Below are 23,828 nucleotides of genomic sequence, written 5' to 3' on the forward strand. Positions count from 1 at the left end.
CCAGCTACTGTTGGTTGCAGAGAATGAGAGTTACCATGGTGCATATGATTGCAATAAAATAAAATCTTTTGTTCTCCTTTACCAGTGAAGAGAGATTTAATTTAAAGGAAAGTTTCAGGGAGGAACAACTTAATTTGGGGCCCTAAATATTTCACAGATCTCGTGAGAAGTTGACCAAATATTTCTCTTTAATTGGTTTATTTAGGTACTGCTATATTTTTATCTTCTACCTCTGATAATTTTTTTGTTGACTAGGAGGGATGGTAAACAGATAAAATGGTTATGCTGTGGGGAGTTGAAAACAAGTGAGAGATTGAATTTAATTATGCTTTTAACAATCTGTTTCTAATTTTGTTTCCTCTAGCTTTTTAGATGTTTTAATTAAAGTCAGGAACAGACACAATGATGTGGTTCCAACCATGGCGCAAGGGGTGATTGAATACAAGGAAAAATATGGCTTTGATCCATTTGTTAGCAGTAACATCCAGTATTTTCTAGATAGATTCTACACCAACCGCATCTCTTTCCGTATGCTTATTAACCAACACAGTAAGTAATTGCTTTTTTTCATTGTCAAGAACTCATTAGTTATTGCTTGTAAACCTGAAGCCATAGCTTTGCTTTCGTTTTTTTTTTCATACTCATGACTAATTCTTAATATTCTGTCCTAATTACAGTAAAGGATATACTGGCAACTGGTTGATTTGGTACTTTGCAGTTATCAGAAATGAATCCAAAACACCAGTATGCTTTCTTTTAGAATTGTCAGGCTTTGTCAGTGTGGCTGTCGCTTTTTAATCTTGTTGGCAGAGGCAGCTTGCATAGTGATACATGAAGTATTTTTAGATAGTAGTAGAGTAGTTGTGTCTTTCTGCTCACAAATCTCAACATTGTTTGTAGTGCTGACATTTATTTCATAATGAAATGCAAGGATGCCATAAATTTTGAGTAGGTTATGCACTATCTGTATTTTTATTGTTTTTTTCAGCAAGTTATCTAGACTTTCTTGCCTTCTGAAGAGGTTGAGTATTTCTAACTTAAGTTTTAAATTATATCCCTTATGTCCCTCTACTTCCTATTCCCTATTTATGAATAAATGTTAGAATTAGTCATCCTTTGTAATTAGGTTCTGTTTCATTTGTTTTTACTAACAAACTTACTTTTTTATATTCATATTACAGAGTGAAAGGAGTTACTTGCACAGCTCCTATTAACCCGTATGTGCAACTATGCAGAAAGTGATCTGTATAAAGTTACGGACAGTCTTGTGGTCTCTTGTAGTGTATCTTGTGCCTTTTAGCTCTAGAGCTTCATTCTCTGCCCAGTATTCTGCTTTTTATGAGCTCTTAGAATTTGTGGTACGCTACAGATAATGCAGATGCTAGAGTACTGTATTGTAAGGTATTTTACTACAAGTTGTGTGTCTTTCCAGTAACCTTTTATGTGACTAACAAATGCCTTGTGTGTGTACAAATAACTTTAATGTAGCAAAGCATACAAAATGAGATAAATGTGTAGCTTATTCTTTACTTGCACCTGGGTAGGCAAATGACAGATGTAAAACCGAGTTAAGTTAAAAGGCTCTCACGAAATACTTCTAGCAACAAGTAAAAATGTTGTCCTAATAGAGTTCTTGGGCTGAGAGCTGGCATAATTTGCAGTAGTTCTGAAATATTAAACTTATTTCATTGAACTGAAATGGCTTTTCCTATGGACACTCTTACTGAACTGGTTGAAACTTAAAACTGCTTATAGATGCTTAAAGTTTAGTTAACCTTGTGCAATTTCGCTATGTGAAGCAATGTTAATGATCCATCCATGATGGCAAATACTAATCTTGAAGCACTGATGAAAAAGACAATTGGAAAGCAGAATGCAGAAACAGGGTTTTATGTAGGTTGCATTTCTGTTTGGTATGTTATTGACAGACTGTTTCTTACAATGCAGTTCTGCAAGGTGCAGTCTGCCAGTGTATTAGCTCACCATGACTGGAATAGGAAAAGCTTTCAGATCTTGTCTTTTGCTCACCTCATACTGCATCTGTTTCATATTAGAGCTGACTAACTTGCTAAAATAGCAGAAAATCACTTCTGCAAAAAAAGTGTAAAACCTTTCTACTTCTTTGAGAGCTAAACTCTTGGTGAAGGATCTGGTGAGTGCCAGACCCTTGTGCAAAGGAGGGAGTGGGGAGCATACTGCTGAGAGTCAGGGAGAAAGGAGAATGAGACCTCTGTGCCAGCTGTGAAATTGCAGCTTAGGTGAGTGTAAAAGGCGTGCTTAATGCTGTCTTACAGTTCCTCAGTCCTTTTTACTATAACATTTTCACTGTTGCGAGTGCTTCTGTTCTGACATAATGCTATGAATGAAGCATTTTACATTTTAGTTTTATCTAATTTTTGATAGTCCACTTTGAAATGTAGGTTTTCACCTTAATCCTCCCACATCACTATTTCTGTTTTAACTAGCCTTAGCTATAAAAAATGAAAAAGGAAAAAAAAAAAAAAAAAAAAAAAAGAGAAGGGAGGCAAGTAGTCTTCCTAAACAAGGATTCTGGCAATTTGCTAGAGTATCTTTTTACTAAATGATGCACTAGCCAGTAAGTTTCAAATACCATCAAATTTAAACTTTCTAGGCTGCTTCAAGTGTAATAGATAATTTACTGCCATTTCTTTTTCCTTTCAGCACTTCTTTTTGGTGGAGATATTAATCCTGCTCATCCCAAACATATTGGAAGTATCGATCCTAACTGTAACGTGGCAGAGGTGGTTAAAGGTAAGATGAAGTTAATATTTTTGTTGATTTTAAAAAAACCACACAACTTAGAATACGCATAAATATGTTATTGAGATACAAGAGACTGAAGGTGATTTTAATTCATTTAATAAAGAAGAAATGGGAGTTCTGCAGTTGCTCACAATAAAGCCAATAAAGTCTCTTATTGACACTTTCTAATGTCTCCATTATTAAGAATGGAGAAACTTTTGGTATGTTAACAGAACTAAGAAAACAATTGAATTTTTTCTTAACTTTAATCTGTCCTTTTAAAATCAGATTAAGTATCTAAATGTTTTGTTAAACTTTAGATGTTTTCTTCCCTAAAATACTAGAAGCAGGTTCTCATGTACTGCTTTTTTTTATCTGATGCTGGTCCTAAAGAAAAATGAGAGTAAGCGAAATTTTCTGATTTGTTTAGTTAGGCCTTTCGGTAAAATGTGCTCAGTAGTACAGACGTTCCAGTGAAACTCCCCATTACTACGTGCATCTGACCGTATCACAGCCTGTTCTCTCTTACACAGAAGGTGTGTATGTGATGGTTGTACCTGAATGACCTGGCACGGTCGCATTAGAAATCCTGTTTGCTTAATGTTTGGAATGTTCATATGCTTTCAGAATGTTAGTAAGTAGGCATGAGGCTATGCTGTCTGCTTAAGAACTTGTTTATTGAAGATTCATGCTCTGGGTGTATGTATTTACAAATACAGGTCTTGATGTAGGAGTGAAATCCACACTCTGTCCTTCACTGCTGTTTGTGCAGCTGTAAGAGGGAAAGAATATGTTTCTCCCCTTCACTTTCTATCAGCCTTCTGTGAAGTAAGAGGGAAACCTTTCTCATGTCAGACTTTGACCTGCATGAGAGCTTGCTTTGTAATGTAGATGCTTTTTACTGTTATGAAGGCTTCTTGGCTTCTAGTTATTTTTGGCTCTAAGGTGGCCTCTTTTCAGCAGCTTTTTCTTTTGACTGATCTTATTCCCCTTTGACCTTAGCATTGTATATGTTAGTTGTGTTGTTTATTTAGATATTCCTTCCAATAGCAACGTTTGAATCTATTTTGATCATCAAATTCATAGTTGCTGCTTTGGACAGAGGAGTACATAGTGTCAGAAGGTGCTCAGTCCAGTTTTCAAGCCAGTAGCTAAAGAAGAAATATCTGAAATACCTGAAGAAATAATCACTAACAAGCGGAGGGCATTGTAAACAGTATCCAGTCTTGTCTTTCAAAGAAACAAAATGTCCTTAAAGACAGATGCTGTCTGAAGTCAAGGTGATTGAGGCCACTTCCTTGTAGAATTAGTAGAGGGATTAATTTACATTCTGTATCCTGTGCTAGCTCCAAAATATTCTGGTTCACAGGCAGCATTCTGAGCAATTTGTCAAAGCTGAGATGTTGATTTTGGCACTGTATGTGGCAGCTACAAGCTCTGTATGCCCTTCCAACATTGAAGAAGTGATTTAAACAACCACTTCTTACTTCAAGCAGCTCCACCAAGTATTGTGTCTGTAACTGGCTGAGGTGGGGGTCTGTATCTCACTGACTGTCCTATAATAAGATTTTTGAGTTGACAGCAAATCCAAGCTTGTTCCTGGAGCTGGGATTTTAGATGTACTGATAGATCCCAGCCACGACATGAAGCATGCTTTGACCTTTGAAGTCTCTTTTACAGTCTTAAGACTCTGCCAAAGAGATGGCTTTTAGAGGAGGGTAAAATGTAAGACTGCACTCAGACCCTCACATGGTTTTGCTAGGGGCTGGATATTTCACTGGATCGTGAAGTGATAGTGCCTTCCGTTCATCTGAAGGGTGGTAAGGTATCTACTTCTTAAAAATGGATGAGAGTTCTACATTAAATTTAGGGAGGCTAAATGGATTTATTCGGAGCTTCTTTGTTCTCTCAAGGTTTGTATAGTGGCTGTGTCTGCTCCACATCCGTGTATTGAGAGGGCTTTTGGTTTATTCCCACACAGTTATTGATTTGCTTTTTAGAGGCCTTGAAGTTTTTCTCCGCAATAAGAATCCAACTCCTGCCCCCTGGATCCATATCTAATTTTCACTTTGATGTGGAAACAGTGAAGTATGATAACGTATTCCTTTCTCCATGTAGATGGCCTTATAGTCATAGTAGCTATATTGCTATCTTCAGCTTTTGATGGCTGAGTCAAGATTGTGGCTGTGCTTCTTATGCCCCTTTTTTCTAAAGCACAGGATTACTCCCAAGGCCATCAGAAGTTCTGAGATGATTTTAGAATATCGTGTAAGTGTAGGTATCCTGCATCTTTTTTTCCTAAATTATGTATATCCCAGGCTGAGGTTCTCTGTACAGCTTGGATATTAAATGGGATTTTGATCTTTTTACTAGGACACCTTTTATTGTGTTAATGACAGGACCCTTTTAGAAAGTCTTTGGAGCTGACCGTCTTGACATAAGATTCTTACTGGATAGCTGATTCTCTGAGATGTTCCTGGGACTTGATCAAGAACACTTCCAGTGTTGATTAGCTCCATTTTACTAGACCTCAAGTACCATTTGTGTCAGCCTTGTGTGATATGTCTAGCCTTGTGGATGTTGAACAACTGATAAAAACTTTTTTCAGATAACAGAGCACGTTATTTCTGTAGACATCTTGAAGGAGGACAATTACAGGTAACTAGCCCTTTCTGAGGACTAGTGATTTTACTTTTTGTGCTTGTCACGTAGCTCTGAGTCTTGGCAGCGACTGTTTTCTTTTGTAGTGTCACTTTGGACAGGAGGAAGAAGGTATGTGCAGGGTGAGGTCAAATGCAATTGTTATGATATCTTAGCAAATTGCTCTCTGTCTGCAGAACTGCCCATCTGTTTATGTGCTTGCTTTTAGCCCACACTTATTACAAGGAAGCCACTTTTGTTAAGGTACCTTAAGCAATGTAGTTAGAACATCTTTGAGTTTGTGGTTTCTCTTTAAGCTAACACTTACTGCTTGTTTCTAAAATATTTTTGCAAGTGAGGTACCAGTGAATATTTAGAACCACGAAGAAATCTTTCAAACACAAGATGACTTAAACTTTCTTGCTGTATTTTGACAGTGCATAAAGCCTGATTTGGATTATGGGGAGGCTTTTTTTTCATTCAGTGAGAAAGAATGAAGAATCTTAAAGATTCCAGCTTTGCCCCTGAAAGACCTTGAAAATCAAATATTGTAAACAGTATTGTGTTTGGGAAAACTTAATTTATGGTTGCACTGTCATCCTTTTTTGACATCGAAAGAACAAGCATTAAATTGTGATCAAGACTTGACAAATAAGTAGATATTATGGTCAGCCTAAGATTATATCCTTCTGGTTTTCAAGCCCTGAATAAAGATGAAAAATAGCTTTGTCTCTAGTAATCCGCTTTTGTTTGTAGAGCTTCAAATAGAATTTGCCCTTTCTTGACAAATAGGCTATGAGCACACAGAGAAAAGGGAATTAGAATGGATACCAGTTTCACACTTGTAAACTAGTTATGAAAATGAGTGTTCTGCTTGTAGTCTTTCACATACAGGGTGAACTTTGCTAGTCGTCTCTAGATGATTTTGATAAATCCCTGTTCTGCTCTGTTGTTTTGTAGATGCCTATGAAACAGCTAAGATGTTATGTGAACAGTACTATCTGGTGGCACCGGATCTGGAAGTTGAAGAATTCAATGGTAATTGTGAAATTAATTTAAGTGATGTATGTAAGAAAGCATTTCTAATATCTGTGACTTCTAGTTTTGTTAATTATTTGTAAGTTATAATTTGAGCTCTGCAGTTCTGTATGCAGAGTTACTTTTCTTCTTCTGATGTAGACAGACATGGGCGCATGAATGAGAGTTTATCATCATGACCTCTTTGCTTCTTGATGCTGAATGCAGAGTGCTATCTGCTGAATTTGCTATCACTTTAGGAAAATAAAGTGGTCAAAAACCCTTATAACTGGGAAGGAGACACACCTGCCTTCTAATCTTTTAATAGAGCTGAAATTTGTTTCATTTTGAAGTATGCTTATAAATTCCACTGTCAGTCTCTGCACCAGTGGTGAGCTCTTCTGTGTAAGATGGTGAAATTAGGAATTTTTTTTCATAGTCTTGCTTTAAGTCCTACGATAACTTCTCACACGAAAATCTGTTTCAAGTTGATTGCAAAGATGAAAATTGGATGCTACAAAACCGACGAGAGAGTCCTTGTTAGTGTATTGACTGATTTTTTTTTCATAATTTCTACTGAAAAAAGGTAGATTATTTTAAGTTAAAAATATAAATTTTCTTGAGTGATCCTCTCAAACTTTGGACAGCTGTCCAAACATAAGACTAAGATGTTTGAAAACTTCAGCAGAAGAATTGCAAAAGTCTCAGAGTAGGTAACACTCAAAATGGAGAGTGTGATATAGGGGAACATATAAGTTGCTCAAAGTACTATTTAATATTGTAGAAATACTTCTCTACACAAAGTGATCTTGTCAACACTGATGCATTACTACCAGCCCCCCCTCCGAAAACCAAAGGACCCAACCTTCCCCCCTCCAAAATGGAGTGATTTTTGGAGCTAAAAGTACTGAGTACTGCAGCAGAGGAATCAATGCAAAATCAATTTGAAGGCCTAAGTAAAAAGATCCAACAGTAGAGAAAACAAATTGCTGGATCTGATAAAAAAAGTGAGGGGAGAATTACTAGTTTCCTTTAAACTAGCTTATTAACATGAGGAAAGTGAATTTGCAAATTACCTCACAAAAGCAACAGTAACATGTTTTCTATGTGTACTCTATGCCTCAAATGAGTACAAATCAGCTGCCTTGGTTTTGGTGATGTGTAAGAATTGGAGGATGGACTCTGACAAAATTAACATAATAAAACAGCAAGTTGCCTTGCAACTAATTATGCAGAGCATTGTCTTGGTCTTCTCCTTTTCCTAGGAGTTTTCACTCCTGTGTCTCTTAAAGTAGTAACTGGTATTATCAGCCCTCAGTGCCAAAAAGGATGAAGTTGACTCTAGTGATGTTCTGTGTGCATGTTTGTATCTTCCTGCGATTTATGAAGCAGACATTTAGAGACTTTTCTTCAATCTGAACTGCTGCTGGGTCTGACAGGCTGTGACTGTATAATTTAATGCCAGTAGATATTTGAATGTTCAGGGGTGACTGCATCTTCAGCACCAAAACTGTCTTGGAATGTATTAAGTGCAGCTGTATTTTCCTGCAATATCAATTGGCACTCTAACGTTCTGAGCTGTGCCAAGCTGTACACCTCTGCCGAAACACTAAAACCAGGACAACAGTGAACAAACAATTCAGTTATGATTTGGAATAAGAAAACTGTGATATTGTTTGAAGTATATTTTGAAAGTTTTTATGAATAGTTTACATTTTATAGGTTTTAATTAAGGTAAAATGTAGTTGTTTTTAGAATATTTAAACAGTGAATTTCTTAAATTAAAGAATCTTGTTGTGCAGCAAATATTATGCTTAAATATTGTCCCACTTAAGTGGGAAAGTTCTCTTAGTTAACATACATTGTCAGTATGAAACCAACCACTGCTTAGTGAAGTTTCATATCTAAACAAAGTCTGCTGACATAGATGTCTGAAAATCATCATTAGAATGTTCTACTTCAGGTGATAGCAGTAACTGAAATTTATGTTTTTACTTCATGGAACTAATCTTGCACTTGCAAAATTAGAACATGCTTACATGCTTGTCTTTGCCTACAGTTTCATGTTATTCCTGTCAATAGAAATGCTACAAAATGCTGTTTTGAAAAAATATTTGTCTTTTTTATTTTTATTTTTTCAGCTAAAGCTCCAAACAAGCCTATTCAAGTAGTCTATGTACCTTCTCATTTGTTTCATATGTTATTTGAATTATTCAAGGTGGGTTGCACTTGTTAATATTTGGAAGGGTTTTGTGAACTTACATTAGTGTTGAAATTGAGATTCTTTTCAGTTACAGCTCTTAAATGTTATTTCAGTTTTCCTTTCTTAAGCTTATTCTTAAACAAGGGTTTGAAACTGTTAAAAGCTAGGCTTACAGCCCTCTCAAGCCCTTGTGTACTTAAAAAAATGTCTGTGTTTTCCTACTTCTCTTTTTGTGCTTTTGCAGCTGGTGAACTTAAAACACTCATGATAGTCTATTTTTGCAATGATGATATATTAATTACCTTGCAGTTTTCATAAGCTTGCTTCGTTATTGCATATTTGAGGATTGGTTAGGATCAGTGTCTTTTGTTTATTGTGAAAACAGCCCATAGGTTTTTGAGTAGCATAAATGACATGCTTTGTTTTGTTTTTATTTGTGTCTTCTGAATAACTGAAACAAAAGTGAAAATGAAAGTGAGAGCTATTGTATGTGTTTGAGTAAGATAGGTGGTCTCTAGGTGGTGCAATTGAACACTAGAAATTCAGGGGAAGAAAGCATTTGGTCAGAGAGAAACTTTTCCAAAATAATGGTATTTGGGTTTGATTTGTGACACTTGTCAAGTACATTCATTTAAATCTTCCCCCAATTTTGCCATTTGTAACATTAATTCTAGGGTAGAACAAGCGAGAATTTGTATGCTACTTGTAGGTATGTTTTGGTACAAGTCATGAAACGGTATGAAACTACTAAGTTATATCTTAAGTAATGAACCTGTGACGGACTGGCAGTGGAAACTCTGTTAATAGATATAGTAAAGTCAGATTGATAGATGGTAACTTAACAACTATGTGACCCAGGCTGAGAGAATCAAAGCTTGTTCTCTGTGGCGAACATAGCTATTGCTGTTCTGCAAAGTGGAGGTTAAGGATATTGTCATCCCTTATATATAATTACATGATTTCACACAGGAAAAAAAAAAATCTTGCTTTATGTTCTCTGACTCTATAACAAGTAGATAGAAGTATGTATAATGGAGTTCTGATGAAAAAGTTTAGCTGGACAGTTCATGGACTTGAAAGCACTTCTTGCATTTGTTTTAAATATGGCCTTTTCTGTCTTGTATAGAAATGTAGCACAGAGTATCCAGATTCAACAACATAAATGCAAGTTCTAAGTTGTCACAAAAAGCCTATATGGTAAAGTTAGAATCAAAGACACTGTTTTTTCCTTTATCTTCAGAATTCAATGAGAGCTACGGTGGAATTGCATGAAGGTAAGAGAGAAGGCTATCCATCGATCAAAACCTTAGTCACTTTGGGGAAAGAAGATCTGTCTATTAAGGTAAATGCCTGAAAATAATATGCAGCTTACAACCCTGCTAGGTTTAGAATAGTATGACTTGTAATTTGAAAAGACAAATTACTGTATCACTTCTGACACTTCAAATTCATTAGAATAGAATATTTTCAGTTGGAAGGGACCTACAGTGATCATCTAGTCCAACTGCCTGACCACTTCAGGGCTGACCAAAAGTTAAAGCATGTTGTTAAGGGCACTGTCCAAATGCTTCTTAAACACTGACAGGCTTGGGGTGCTGACCACATCTCCAGGAGGCCTGTTCCAGTGTTTGACCACCCTCTCGGTAAAGAAATGCTTCCTCATGTCCAGTCTGAACCTCCCCTGGCGCAGCTTTGAACTGTTCCCTCGCATCCTATCACTGGATCCCAGGGAGAAGAGCTCAGCACCTCTGTCTCCACATCCCCTCCTCAGGAAGCTGTAGAGAGCCATGAGGTCAACCCTCAGCCTCCTTTTTTCCAAACTAAACAAACCCAAAGCCCTTGGCTGCTCCTTTAACGTTTCTAAAGTTGTTTAGGTAATGCTGCTTGAGTTTTGCAGGGTTTTTTTTCCAGAACATAATGTTTAAAACTCTTAACTTTTCATTCCTTAGATAAGTGATCAAGGTGGAGGTGTACCTTTAAGAAAAATAGACAGATTGTTTAACTACATGTACTCAACAGCACCCAGGCCTAGCTTGGAGCCCTCAAGAGCTGTGCCTTTGGTAAGCGATTGCAATATGTATTTAAATGTCCCTTTGCACTACTCTGGTTATGCGCTTCCCTTCACTGCAATCTACTGGATCAGGTTTTCCACTGAAGAATTGTTTATCATTAGCAACTCTATGCAGGTGAAACATGTCAGGAAAAAATGGGTTCTGTTATCATCATTTAGTCTTTGGAATAGAAAATTGCTTTTCTTTGTCTTGACATTATATTCTTAGAAACAACCATTTCTGCATAAGTGCAATATTTTCATGGGTTAATGGACAGGATTTTTAGTGCTGTATTACTGAGAAGGTGGATAACCTAAAGAGCTCCTCTTTGATGTGTAAATTGCTGTTTACCTAAGTTTCCTATAATAAATGTAAAGGTGAGCCATGCTGTCAGAATTACAGAACTTGAGAAGCACCTCCTGGTAATGCACAAGCTTATACTGAACTTTGAAAATTATTTTTATATAGGTTATGGACTGTAAAAACATTTAAAAAAATAAATTCCCAAACCTCCATGTCATAGGAACACTTTGGGTATGTTCCTGTTCAGTTGGAAATCTCTCATGTGATACTCCCTTCTGAGATATATCGGGGTCAGATTTCAAACAAACAAAATTTCCCCATAGTTTCTTCTAAGCAGGGAATTATTTCAGTGTTGAATTCTTTTAGCAAGCATGATTTTAAAAATTATTATTAAAATGAAATTATTATTTTTAATTTCATTAAGTTACATATTGGCTCATTGTGATAAAAATTATATGGCTACTGTTCCATTTGACTGGCTTTCAATAAGTGGATTAATACTGATGCTGTATTCTTGCCTCTTCCATCTTTGTTCTCTATTGCTTCTGATGCAACCCTTTATCTTCAACCATGTCGAGAAAAAGTTGATTCTTTGAGAAATTTCCTTCCCTTATTTAGGAACGCTCATCTAGCATGTTCTTAAGGGATTTTTTTTTTTTCCTGCTGATACTTCTGTGCTTGAAGTGCCTTCAGGCAGCTAATAAAATGTGGCACGGAGTATGTGACTATTTTTGGTATAAAATAATTAACAGTGAACTGAGGGTGAAACCAGTTCAGAGTGGTTCAGAGATAATAAATTTCATTTTAGATTTTTAGCAGAAAGTCTTTATGGTACTGTCTTAGTCCACAGTTCATAACAACGTGGCACGTAAGTGTATTGCATTGTTTTCTCCACTGTTTGATGCCACCGTGGTAGGTGTGAAACCCAGTTCCATATCTGCATTGACTTGATAGTAATCCTTCACAGCTCCTACCTCTACAACACATCTTAGTAATATGTTTCAAACTTTTGCTTTTCCATAGAAAATCTTCTTGAATGGGATGAGTGATGGGGAACAGGCCTTAATTCAAATATAAACTTTTTTCTTTGTCAAGAATGGTAGACTCTTTCTTGATTCATAATCTGCCTTTGTTCTGTCTCACTTTTGATCAGCAATTTACTGTATCAGCCTACAAGGATTTCCTGAAACTTGTTCCCACTATAAACTTATACCTTGATTACCAGTTGTATTCACTATTAAAATGTCTCTTCCTTTGTGGCTCTCTGATTGTAAAATGTGTTCATCTTAGGATTGATGCTATTTTTTCTCCATGTATCTTTAGCAATGTATTCCTATGTATATTTCCTTGTCTTAAGGCTGCTTACTTTGATACTTTGATTCTGTGGCATTTATACTTGGTATTCGTCTACTGTATTCCATTTTCAGGACTTGTTTTTCTCTTTGGTCTGTACATCACTGTAGTCAGACCTGCAAAGTATCCCCCTCTCTTGTGAACCTGGCAGCTTTTGCCCTGTGATGCCTGTACATGACAATGTTGAGAAGAGTTGTTAAGCTCCATTACTTATATGTGTGTGCAGAAAGAAACAAGTCAAGAACTGGGAGTCTGTGGCATATCTTTCCAGTAAGAAGAAAAAGGACTTAGCAGTGAAGCTTGACACGTTCTGTATTATGGCCCATATTCTGTTACAAAAACAATTATGCTATACTTTGTCAGTCTAGAAACAAAAATCCTTCAGCGGTAAGGTTCCTCATAAATCCTCTTCAAAGTCCATACAGAAGGAGATTTTCTTTATTGTGTACTGCTGAAGACCAAACCACTTAAGAATTGCTCCAGAAGGTAGGTAGGTCTGTCTGTGCTTGTCATTCTTGACCTAGATAATATTCTAAACTAAATTGCAGTGCAGTGTAAATAGACATATTCTTCTGTTCTAACACTCCCTCCCCTTGTTATATGATCCCCTGTCTAGTTTATGAAATATTCATGGCCTTTGGGAGGGGAAGAGAGGGATCTTTTTGTTGATTGGTGAAATTCCTTCTCAGTGTCATTGCAAATGTTGTTTAAAAACTGCTGAGAAACCTTGTTACCATGGCAGCATTCAGATTTTAGCAGGTCTTGTGTGCATCTGTACCGCTATACACATAGCGGAAATGTTAGAAACACATGGTGATGTTTAATGATAATTAGGTTTTCTCAGAGAATGTAATGATTCTCTCTGGCAGCATTTGTTTATCATGGGAGAAATGTGGCTTAAATCAGGTTTAATTAAACCTGTAGATACTAGTAACACAAATTTAATAATTTCCTATCTGTATAATGCATACTGTAATATTTAATGAGAAATTGGCTTTAAAAAGCTTTTCCTCTTCACGGCAGATGTGCCACCATTGACTATATTTTGTCCTCTAGGTCAAGCACAGACCTATGTAGAAATCACTTCTTGTTAATTGTCTTTTGCAAAATAAACCTTTTGTAAGGTCTTGCATTAACAAGGTACTCATCTGGGATCTGTTGTCTTCATATTTCTTATAAGTTATCTGTTTTGGAAAATACTCTAGAGACAATGTAGAGAAGAGACTGACAGGAAATTTTTGGAAGAAGAGAGTATGAAATAATTATGTGGGCTAGCACAGAGCATAAAAATATTTTCCTGGAAGGAGCAGGAGGCAAACACAAGATGGGCATGGGTTTTAAGGAGGTTTAATTCTGGAGAGAGGGAAGTATAATGTGCTTCCAGGATTGCTTGATACTGCCCTTTACTTGAGCTGTTCATGGGAGTATGTACTATCTACAATTTGCCTTTCGGTTGCTGTGCTTTTTAATTTCTGTAATGTATTTATTGTCTGGTCCTCAGAACATATGCAAGTCAGCTTTTGGAATTTTTTTTAGTTCTTTCTAAGACAGTCAAATAACTTCCTGTTTTTTAGAGGTTAAGAAAGAAATGCATCTAGTTTCAAGACCAGATGTTTGAAAGTGATGCATGTGTCTAATGGGAGTCTTTGAGAATTACGTTTTGTCGTGGTTTACCCCCAGCCAGCAACTAAGCACCACGCAGCCGCTCACTCACTCCCCCCCCATCCAGTGGGATGGGGGAGAAAATCAGGAAAAGAAGTAAAACTCCTGGGTTGAGATAAGAACGATTTAATAGAACAGAAAAGAAGAGACTAATAATGATAATGATAACACTAATAAAATGACAACAGTAGTAATAAAAGGATTGAAATGTACAAATGATGCGCAGGGCAATTGCTCACCCCCCGCCGACCGACCCCCAGCCAGTCCCCGAGCGGCGAATCCCTGCCCCCCCACTTCCCAGTTCCTAAACTAGATGGGACGTCCCATGGTATGGAATACACTGTTGGCCAGTTTGGGTCAGGTGCCCTGGCTGGGCATGAGAAGCTGAAAAATCCTTGACTCTAGTCTAAACACTACTGAGCAACAACTGAAAACTTCAGTGTTATCAACATTCTTCACATACTGAACTCAAAACATAGCACTGTACCAGCTACTAGGAAGACAGTTAACTACATCCCAGCTGAAACCAGGACACGTTTTTAAAGCATACTGTTGTTGGAAAAAGTGCAGCTAAGCAACTGTTTTAACTGTGGAAATGGACACTAGTAACTATGACAAGCAGTGCAAGTAGCAAATGGCATCTTTGACATTTCTGTTTCTCATTTTGCTCAGAAGAACTGAGTGAGCACCTCTAACCAATTTAAGATCACTAAATTTAGGCTTCTGCAAAAAAAAGGCAAAGAGGTCAAAAGATACTGTACAGATAGTAGATGACAACAAGACAATTTGTGATGGATACTGTAGTACAAAGTTCTTCAATGTTCACCCCTTCCTCAAGGGATTTCCTATACAGTGATAGCCCACATTTAGCTGTGTGTAATGCTTGCAAGTCCTTCTTCTTAGCCTTTTCTTTTTTGTATCATTCTGGGGCTTTGTTTTTAAGATTCAGGGCATGATTCTGTTATCTGTCAGATCGTGTTTGTAGAAATATTATAGTGGAATGAATTTATTGGTTTTCTGAAAACTTCAGGTGTCTAACTCTTGTAAGCCACCCTTACGGAAAACTTGTATTACTCCATTGCCTTGTATATCCTTCTTTGCAAATGCTTGTATGTCTGGAATCCTTCCTTTATTGCTCTGGGTAGCCCTGGAAAATTCAGGGTGAGTTCGGGTGACTAATCAACCACTGTGATTCTCAGCACATACCCAGCCATCTGAAAGAGTTGATGTTTAGACCAAAATCTTACTCGTTGGCTGGAGTGAGAGAGGCTCAGGTTTTTTTACAGCTGCTTCTGACAAGAGTGGGTTGGAAAAGGTGCCAGGTGTTGACCTTGTTGCAGCTGTGGTTATGAATATTAGTGTTGTAAATTTAAAATCTAAAATTTGTACCTGTCAGTTCTATTATGCTTTGAAAATTGTGTGGTCTGTATGGGGTCTCAGTCCTCAGTAGATCATTCAGTGCTGTGGAATCCTGATCTTTTGTTAGGTGGGTGAACAGCAGCGAGGATTATTTGCCTTGTATTGCTTTGTATGTAGTCTTCTGATTTCCATTGCCGTTTGGCATCAGAAATCACTTAATGCGACCTAGATGAAGTAAACAGTTGTCTCTGGCTTCGTTGTGTAGTCTCCTAAGTGTGGAGACATTTGGGAATAATAATCCCAGGCTTGGGGTAGAAAAATATGCTGCCAAAAATTTTATTTTTACCAAAGAATGGAATATCATAGGAATGGTAATCATAGTGAGGAAGCAGTAGAGAGTATTGGTTTGCTTTGATGATTGGAGGCAGCACGTACTGTATGTTACACCTACCTGCCTCTTGAGAAAATGCAAAATGGACAAGGTGGTCCTAACAAAGGCCTCTGATATTTTTTCCTTTTCTGTACTTAAACTAAAAAATTATGCCAAGGAAAAAAGGAGATTACTCAAAAGGCTGAATACCAACTTATAGTGTAGGCTGAGTAATAAAAGAAAGCTTGAAAAGTAATTTGATGCAAATCTGATATTTGGGTATCTTCTGTTTTATAAACGATTGCAGTGATCTGTTGCATTTTCTTAACTTTCCATCATGTTTTTCCTTTTGTTTTCTTGTCTTTGTAGGCTGGGTTTGGCTATGGCTTGCCAATTTCTCGTCTGTACGCTAGGTACTTTCAAGGTGACCTTAAACTCTACTCAATGGAAGGCGTTGGTTCAGATGCTGTAATTTATTTGAAGGTATGAATTTGACCCTTTTACAAGCTAGTAAAGCAGTGCAATTTGTTTATAGCAGGCTGAATAAGTGAACTTTCTCTTCACTCTTCCACTTGTTTTCAAATTTGTAATTGCTATCTTCATTATATTTTATCTAAATCAGTTACACAGAATCCTAAAAACCGAGTTAATAAATATTATCCCAGTACTAATACTGGTTAGTTTGGTTTGATTCCTGCCCCCCCCCCAGTCCCCCTTGTTGGATCTTTGCATTTTGTTAATTTGTCATAAGTGCTGAACTTCCAAAGAACTGTGTGATGAGAGATGATTTTGGTTAATACTCTGATTCTAAAAGTTTTGACCACAGTAAAACTGAGAAGACTATTGACTAACTCCTGACTAGTACCTGGGTTTTTTCTATGCGGTTCTTGACTTTTGTGTAATAGACTGTATTGATCCTGTTGTCATTTTTGGGGGAGATCCCAGGCTACTCAGGGGCTTAAGGTTGAAACTAACTGCTTGAACTTCATCAGGGATTTTAAAAGAATACAGCATATAGCTCATGTGCAGGTCGTTGACTAAGTGTTGTCACTGTGCCTAGCTGTATGTAGCAAGTGAGTTGTGGAATCCTCTGCTAACTTTAGTTTCTGATGGATTTAATTCTGTGCATGTATGTGTGGAGGAAAAAGGTGTGATCTTTCTCAGAGGAAAAAGGCATACTAAGGGACTTAACTAGATCAGTCCTCACAAATCAGTGTGCTGACAGAGTCAGAGTTTGGTGAAGAAGTGAAACGTTTACTCAAAGTAGCTGTCTGCCCCGTCAATGACAAATCTCCCTAAGTTTTTGACCAAAACTTATTTTTCATGCTGTCTTTGTAGACACCACTGTATGGAAAGAAGGGAAATATCTTAGAGTGTTATTATTTTATTTTAACTTTTACTATGACTAGAGTGACTAGTCACAGCTAAAGTATTTTCAAAGTAGTGTTGTGACATGTAACACTTGGATAATTGAGACACTTGTTCGATACAGAAGTTGTAGCTGTAGAACTCCCCAGAGTATCATCTCGCTCTTGGTATCTCTAATGATAGCTTACCATTGCTTTTGTTTTTCCTTAGGCCCTTTCAAGTGAATCATTTGAAAGACTTCCTGTTTTTAATAAGTCAGCATGGCGACACTACAAGACCACACCTGAAGCAGATGACTGGAGCAATCCTAGCAGTGAACCGAGGGATGCTTCTAAATATAAAGCTAATCGATAATTTGCCACCTTTTGTCTCTGTTGGAGGTGACCTCTGCATTCAGTATAAAGTCTCTGCTTTGTTCCAAAATCCTTCAAACCACAATAGCTAATTACTTCCAAACAAAGACCTAATCAGGGCATTGAAAAATACTAAGAACAAAGTGATGATTGGGACTTAAAGGAAGGCACTAAGCACATTTGGTATGTGAATCCTGTCTACTTCACCAGAATATGCTTGGTTGCTTCAGTCATGCATTGACAAAAGGGATTGCACTGTGATTGCACTTAAGAATACAACGTTGTACAAAAAGATACTATTTGAAATGGCCAATTCTTATTCCAATATAAGGATTGTCAAGATGTGCAGAATCCCTTTAAATGGTGAATAGTATCTTGCACAGCAATATGGTATAAGAAAAATTCTGATGTAGTTAAACATACGCTTTGAAAATCCACTCTTGGCTGCATTTTATATCACACAGTGTCACCTGTTACAGAAAATCCCTTTGAGCTCTTCAGATCTTATATCTAATGAGCTTATAAATGCATAGGTCTAAAAAGGGTTGGGCAGCTTTAAACTGATGCTTTCCCCAAATTCCCAAATCCATTTGTCAAGTGCATACAAAAATTATGTTGTTATAAGACCTTGGGACTTCCACTTTTTGGTATGCACCTTAATGATTTTTTTGACACGCAAACACAGAAATGCATTTCTATACATTTTTCCTTGTTTTGAGGAAAGATCATTAGTAGTTAGATCATCTCTCCATACAAGAAATTCTGTCAGTACAGGGGCAGGGGGGTACTTCAATTTCATGTTTATTGCCTATCATTTTGGGGGGGCTGGGAAGGGGAGAGAAATGCTGAAAGGCCAGACAGCCAGTCATACGAATGAATTTGCCTTAAGAGTGTTGGTTGCTTGGAACCTGATTAGTTTAAAACCTGTAAATAGTTTGCAAAGTTATTTATATATTCGATGTCTGACTATAGTCTGGTAATCTCAATTTGTAGTGTATATAAAGATGTTGTACACCAGCTTTTGGAAAGTGTCATTGGTCTAAATACATGAAACTGGAAATACTGTAGAAATGGGAGGGACAAAACATAGCTGGTACCTGATTTATGAAAAAAAAAAAATCAAAGAAAAAACCTAAGTATTTTCCCCTTAAATTTATTGTAAGGGTTATTGCTGACTACTAGGAAACTGTTCTTCACCAAGTCTTTGCCAATTACTGTTTCTGATATTATGGCCTTTAGAAAAATTTGTGAAACTTGGAAGTTCTAGTGATATCCTAGCTGTGGGAATGAAGTAGTGAGTCATAAGCAACTCTGATGCACCCTCAGTTTCTCTTAGGTGTTTTGATATTTTTTTGAACGATGTTGCAGATTTTAGCGTGGAATAATGAAACTTGTTTACTAAAATTGTGGGGGAACTGTCCCTTTTGTCCTCCCAATGTTTATTTTTATAAAGAATTGATCTATTAGGTAAACAGGGAAATGCTGAGAAATTCCTAGGTATTTAAAAAAAAAAAATCTGAGTTTGACTTAACGATAGTACTTTGCACTTACATAGCACACTTCATCAAAGGATTACAAAGTGCTTTGAGCAATAAACTTCATATAGCCCCATTTCTGAAGAGTCAGAGTCCTTACCTTGCAAACCCTTACTCTTCATTTGTTGCAGTCAGTTCAAGAATTTGTATGTGAGTAGTTCATGAGTTTGCAGGGCTTGAGGTTCTGTGGGCTTCACTACACTCTACAGATAAGTCACGCTGGAGCGCCAGGTTGTTTTAAGGCTCTCGTACAGGTCTCGGCGGAGTGCTGCCGTACTGCTCAAGAGGTGGAGGTACCAGGATGGCTGCTGAAGGCTGCCCGACTGGTTAGCTGGTAAGCGCTGCCCTTCTGAGCCCTCTCTGCCAGCAGGTAGGAGGAGGGAGCGTGGTGGTGGGGCTGTCCTCTTCTGTTCCCAAACCAGACTGGTTTGACCCTGGCTGGGGGATCTCTACACGGCATGGTGAGGGTGTAGTGCCTGTGGCCTCCAGAGCAATAATTTCCCACGACTGCAGGCACTGCTGCAGAGAAGGCAAATTGCTATTTAAGTGATACAGCTATGCTGCTGGGGTGAAATCAGAGTAATAGTTTGACTGAAACACCAGTTGGAAGTCACAGCTACTAAAATTTAGTCACTTAACTTTTGCCCTCACCCGTAACTTCTTTCGTTTTTCAAATTCATTTCAAGTTGTATGTGTTTTCTAGTAATTGCAGAGGAGGGCTTGCTTAAAAATAGAAATTTGTGGTGAAACTAGTATTTTCCCCGTTGCCTGTGGTCAGTTTTTCCTAGAACGTTACCTAAATCATTCCAAGGAGTAAGATAGTTTGTGTAAGAAGCTGAGTTTCAGCTTTTGTTAGAAGTCATATTTTGAAGTAGTAAATCCTGACCTAGTGCTTCTTTTTGGCTGTCTCCTTATAAGTGAAGAGGAGAGGGAACAGAAAGAAGAGAAAGGATGCAGGCATATTGAACTTTTTTTCTTGAAGTGAATATAAACTGTGGAAGCCAATGAAGGAAAGCTGAAGATACTGTGGAGGATGTTATGGTGTATTAGTCATTTCACTTCTTTACTAACAAAAACAACTGGCTGGCTTTCAGGACTGAAGTGCTCTAGTACTTGAAAACTGAAGTCCCCTTAAAGGGCACCTATTTCCAAGAACCCTGAGCCTGTACAGACAGCTCAAAGCAGGAGGGCAGAGCACAAGGAATGCATTTTCTTTCCATTTCCCAATGCCTGTTTGTAGGCATTACAGTAAATATGAGCAAGAAGCAACTTTTCTCCTCCAACCTTGTCTAGGCAGTCTGTGCTTTAGTGGAGATCCCAGGTATGCCATAAATTGTTTTTCATCTGTCTTCATGCTGTGTTTCTGCATAGGGGTATTAGTCTGAAAACTGTCTTAGGAAGCAGCAGCAGCAGACTTCTGATTAGAAGAGAGTTTTTCAATGGGTATGCCTGAAAAATGCGGGTGGATGGGTTTTTAACATGGCTAGTTCAGCCATAGATACTGATGATCTTTTTTCAGTTACTTCTGCCTTCGACTGGAGTCTGTTGTAACTATTTGTTTCAGTATCTTGGGGCTGTTAATTCCAAACTTTCTGATAATATAAAAGTATATTTCTTTTATGGATTTCAGATGGATGGCCTGCTAACGTTATTGCAACCTGCTTGTCTTGAGTTACAGGACACATAAATAGAAAAAAATGTTTTCAGTGAAAATGCTGCGTATCTGTTGTATTTAGTGACCAACAGAAACAAACTGAGCAAGAGATGTTTGCTCATTGATTCTTCCTGAGAAATTACAAACAACTTCTGTATGTCGTAGTGTAACAGATAGTTTAACTTTTTTGTCCATTTTGTGTTTTTGTGGTGTGAACGTAATCTATTAATCCCCTGCCTAGTTTAATATTAATAGATACTGAAGTCTCTCCAAATCATATACCTATTTGTGTTCCCTGCTTTTCTAGGCTTTGTTTTGAGGCTAACAAGGGGTTTTTCAGAGTCAGCACTTGAAAAATATTCAGAAGATACTGAAATGCTTCTTTTGCAACTCAAATGCACAGTCTTTGCCTCTGTACTTGACTGTGGTGACCTAGGATAGTACTGAGAAAGTCTTTGTCCTGCTGCAGTTTGTGCTAGCTCTTGGGTAGTGTTTAAAGCAGGTTCCCTGACACATGCTTTAAGAAAATGGATATTAATTGTAGTGTTCTTGGAAAACTCAAGCTACTTTTTGGCTATGTAAACTACACTTGCTGCTCCAGCTGGATAGCATACTCTTCTTCGTCCTCAGTGGCATGTAGAATTTGCTTTGAAACAGCTGTTCACTTTCTCCAAACAGTGAGCAGGAGTGATCTTTCAGTGTAGTGCGATCTATTCACTTCCACCCAAACTTAGTATTTAGGGTGAAATATTGACCTCGTTGACATGGAAGACACTCCCCCCTGCCCCCGCTTTAATAAACACTTCTAGATCTTTGTGTGTTAGGTGCTGCAAAGTGGTCTTGACTGATATAAGTAATTTTGTAGAAAACAGCCTAAATGTTTATTGTTAGTATTTATCTCTTGAGGATAACCCTGTCTGATTGTGTGGTGTTCGGTTTCCTTGCGTATTTCCTCAGCTGCTGTATAGATGCTCTGGTTTCTAATAGCTCTTAATCTCTTCTTCCTGATATACTCACCTGCCTATGAATTAATAGATATAAATGTGATCTTGCAGAACTTAAGAGAATATGATGGTACATGACAGAATGATGTATTACTGAGTTCAAAGGTGAGTTTATTCACAAATGAGGAGCATACTAATAAATTGTGTAGCGACTTCAGGGCTGAATCTTGCAAATAGTTGCACAAGTAGACAGGGTATGAGAGTAATCTCGAATCTGTTCTCAGGATCAACACTTAATTTGAAACAATGAAGATTGGTGTAACTGAAGTGGCTTTCTAATTAAAAATAAATAAGAAAACTTAAAGTTCACATGCTTTAGTTGCAGTATTATGTTGCCTTAAAAGATCTCAGAAATTGGCATAGAGAACTTGTTTCTTAAATCTAGAGGGGATTTTTATGTTGTATCAGTAGGATTGATGTGTTTGTGATTAATTCTGACATTGTCAGACTAGTATTAATTGCTTTATTAAAATTATTCCTTTGACTTGAGTACTGCCGAGAGGTGCCAGATTGACAGTCCTTTGAAATTCATACCCTCTGTAGATCGTATCAGGCAGTGGCAGGGTGCATTTCCAAGTGGCACGCTCTCAGCTCTTCAGCGAGCTCTGTCCTTATGCGAGAGACCTGCTAGCTGTTCCACGCTTGCCATCGCTGATGATCTGTTAGCAGTGTGCTAAACTTTGTGCTGCGTTTCATGATGTGAGTTTCTGGTGTGAGTGGAAATCAAGTCAACTTGTTCCCACCATCGGTTTTGGGACAGAACTCTTACTGGTGAGCTGGCCTGGCATCCAAGAGGGAAAGGGGTCTCGTGTTGCCTTTCCTCTGAGCTGGCATCCTTTGAACCAACTGAACCTATAATGGAGGATTGGGAAGCTAATTTTTCATGAGGTTACTTGGTGATGTTTTGAGTCTTCTGTAACTTGTGTTGGAATTGTTTCTAGTCCAATACCCATGTATATAATTTGTGTATACTCATTTTCCTTTTTTCCCCGTTGCTGACAAATAAAAATATGTAAAAACCATGTGATGACATTTCCAAGGGACTGATTTGGTTTCACACACTGTGGAGCTTAGTTTGTGATTTGGCAGCCCAAGGTCAACTTCACACATGCCTACAGAAGGACACCCTCAGCGAGCTGCAGTTGGGAGCTCAGAATAATTTTATAGAAGTGTTTTTCTTGCCCGTTTTGTCACAAACCAGTTTCAAATCTATGGATACACACATTTGAGTGTTTCCATGTCCGTTTCCCTCCCCCCACCCTGAGATTTATTGTTAAAATCTCAGCATAATTTATTTTTTGTGAAGTTGGTTCTAGAGCTATATATAAATGCAATCGCTTCCCTGTTGTATTACTCTGAATCTTCAGGTACGTTTAATCTGATCTGGTTTGTATCGGATTTCCAGGTAGATTTTAAGACTTGAAAACCTTTACAAATCTTTCATAAATATGTTTTATTCCTTTCAGATGTGAGTCTTTATGAAGTGCTTATTTTCACAAGAAACTCTAGTTTTCATTCTGAAGTTACCTTTCAGTGATTCTTGTGGCACAAGACTTGATTTTTTTTCAAAAAGATAAAATCATGTGCTAACATAACTGAAATTCACAGTTCTTGATTTTGCTGTTACGCCAAGGACCTGATACCAAAATATTTGCAAAGATAGCAGTTGTGTAGAAAATAAAATTGTACTCGATTTGAGTGGAAAAATTGAAATGTAAGAATTTTTTTGCTGATTGTAAATCTGAAGATGGCTCTTTCTGCAAAATAATGGAGCTGCAAAAGCATTTGTGGGAGACTGGTTTCTTGAAAAACTAGTCACTACAGATATTACTCTAGATCCATCACCTCTGCAAATATTATTTCTATGTTATTCGTTGCTGTATATAGATAAGCTCCCTGGGTTCTATAGGTTTGTAGCTTGAGGCAGGTTGGGGGGGAGCGAGGGGGTGCAGGTGGGAATGTGTACCCCAAAGTATTTTGGGATAAAACTTAATTTTCTCTTTTGTAGTCTGAGAAAATTGGGTTAACTCTTGGTTTACTCTCTCTTTTTAACTAGTATTCATGGCTCCTTTCTCAGAACATCAAGGTAAGAAAAGTTCAGGCCTCTTATCTAGAAACTGCTGTTTCTGAATAACTGTCTAAAATAAAGAACCCCAAATTCTCCTTTTTTCACTTTCATAGCGGAATCCAGAA

The 23,828-nt window shown here is 37.5% G+C and overlaps 1 protein-coding gene across 1 annotated transcript in view; it reads left to right on the plus strand.

Moving 5' to 3' along the window:
- Window positions 1–19,053, plus strand: part of PDK3 (pyruvate dehydrogenase kinase, isozyme 3) — a 55,168-nt gene extending 36,115 nt beyond the window's left edge. The window contains exons 4-11 of the mRNA XM_010571302.1: window positions 365–549; window positions 2,683–2,772; window positions 6,364–6,441; window positions 8,562–8,638; window positions 9,864–9,965; window positions 10,573–10,683; window positions 16,091–16,204; window positions 17,300–19,053. Coding sequence (XP_010569604.1) covers window positions 365–549; window positions 2,683–2,772; window positions 6,364–6,441; window positions 8,562–8,638; window positions 9,864–9,965; window positions 10,573–10,683; window positions 16,091–16,204; window positions 17,300–17,443 — 901 coding nt within the window. The 3' untranslated portion in view covers window positions 17,444–19,053. The remainder of the gene's footprint in view (window positions 1–364; window positions 550–2,682; window positions 2,773–6,363; window positions 6,442–8,561; window positions 8,639–9,863; window positions 9,966–10,572; window positions 10,684–16,090; window positions 16,205–17,299) is intronic.
- Window positions 19,054–23,828: the final 4,775 nt, after the last annotated feature.

This window comes from Haliaeetus leucocephalus, unplaced genomic scaffold (genome assembly GCF_000737465.1).
Source record: "Haliaeetus leucocephalus isolate CR32 unplaced genomic scaffold, Haliaeetus_leucocephalus-4.0 Scaffold317, whole genome shotgun sequence".
Taxonomy (NCBI): domain Eukaryota; kingdom Metazoa; phylum Chordata; class Aves; order Accipitriformes; family Accipitridae; genus Haliaeetus; species Haliaeetus leucocephalus.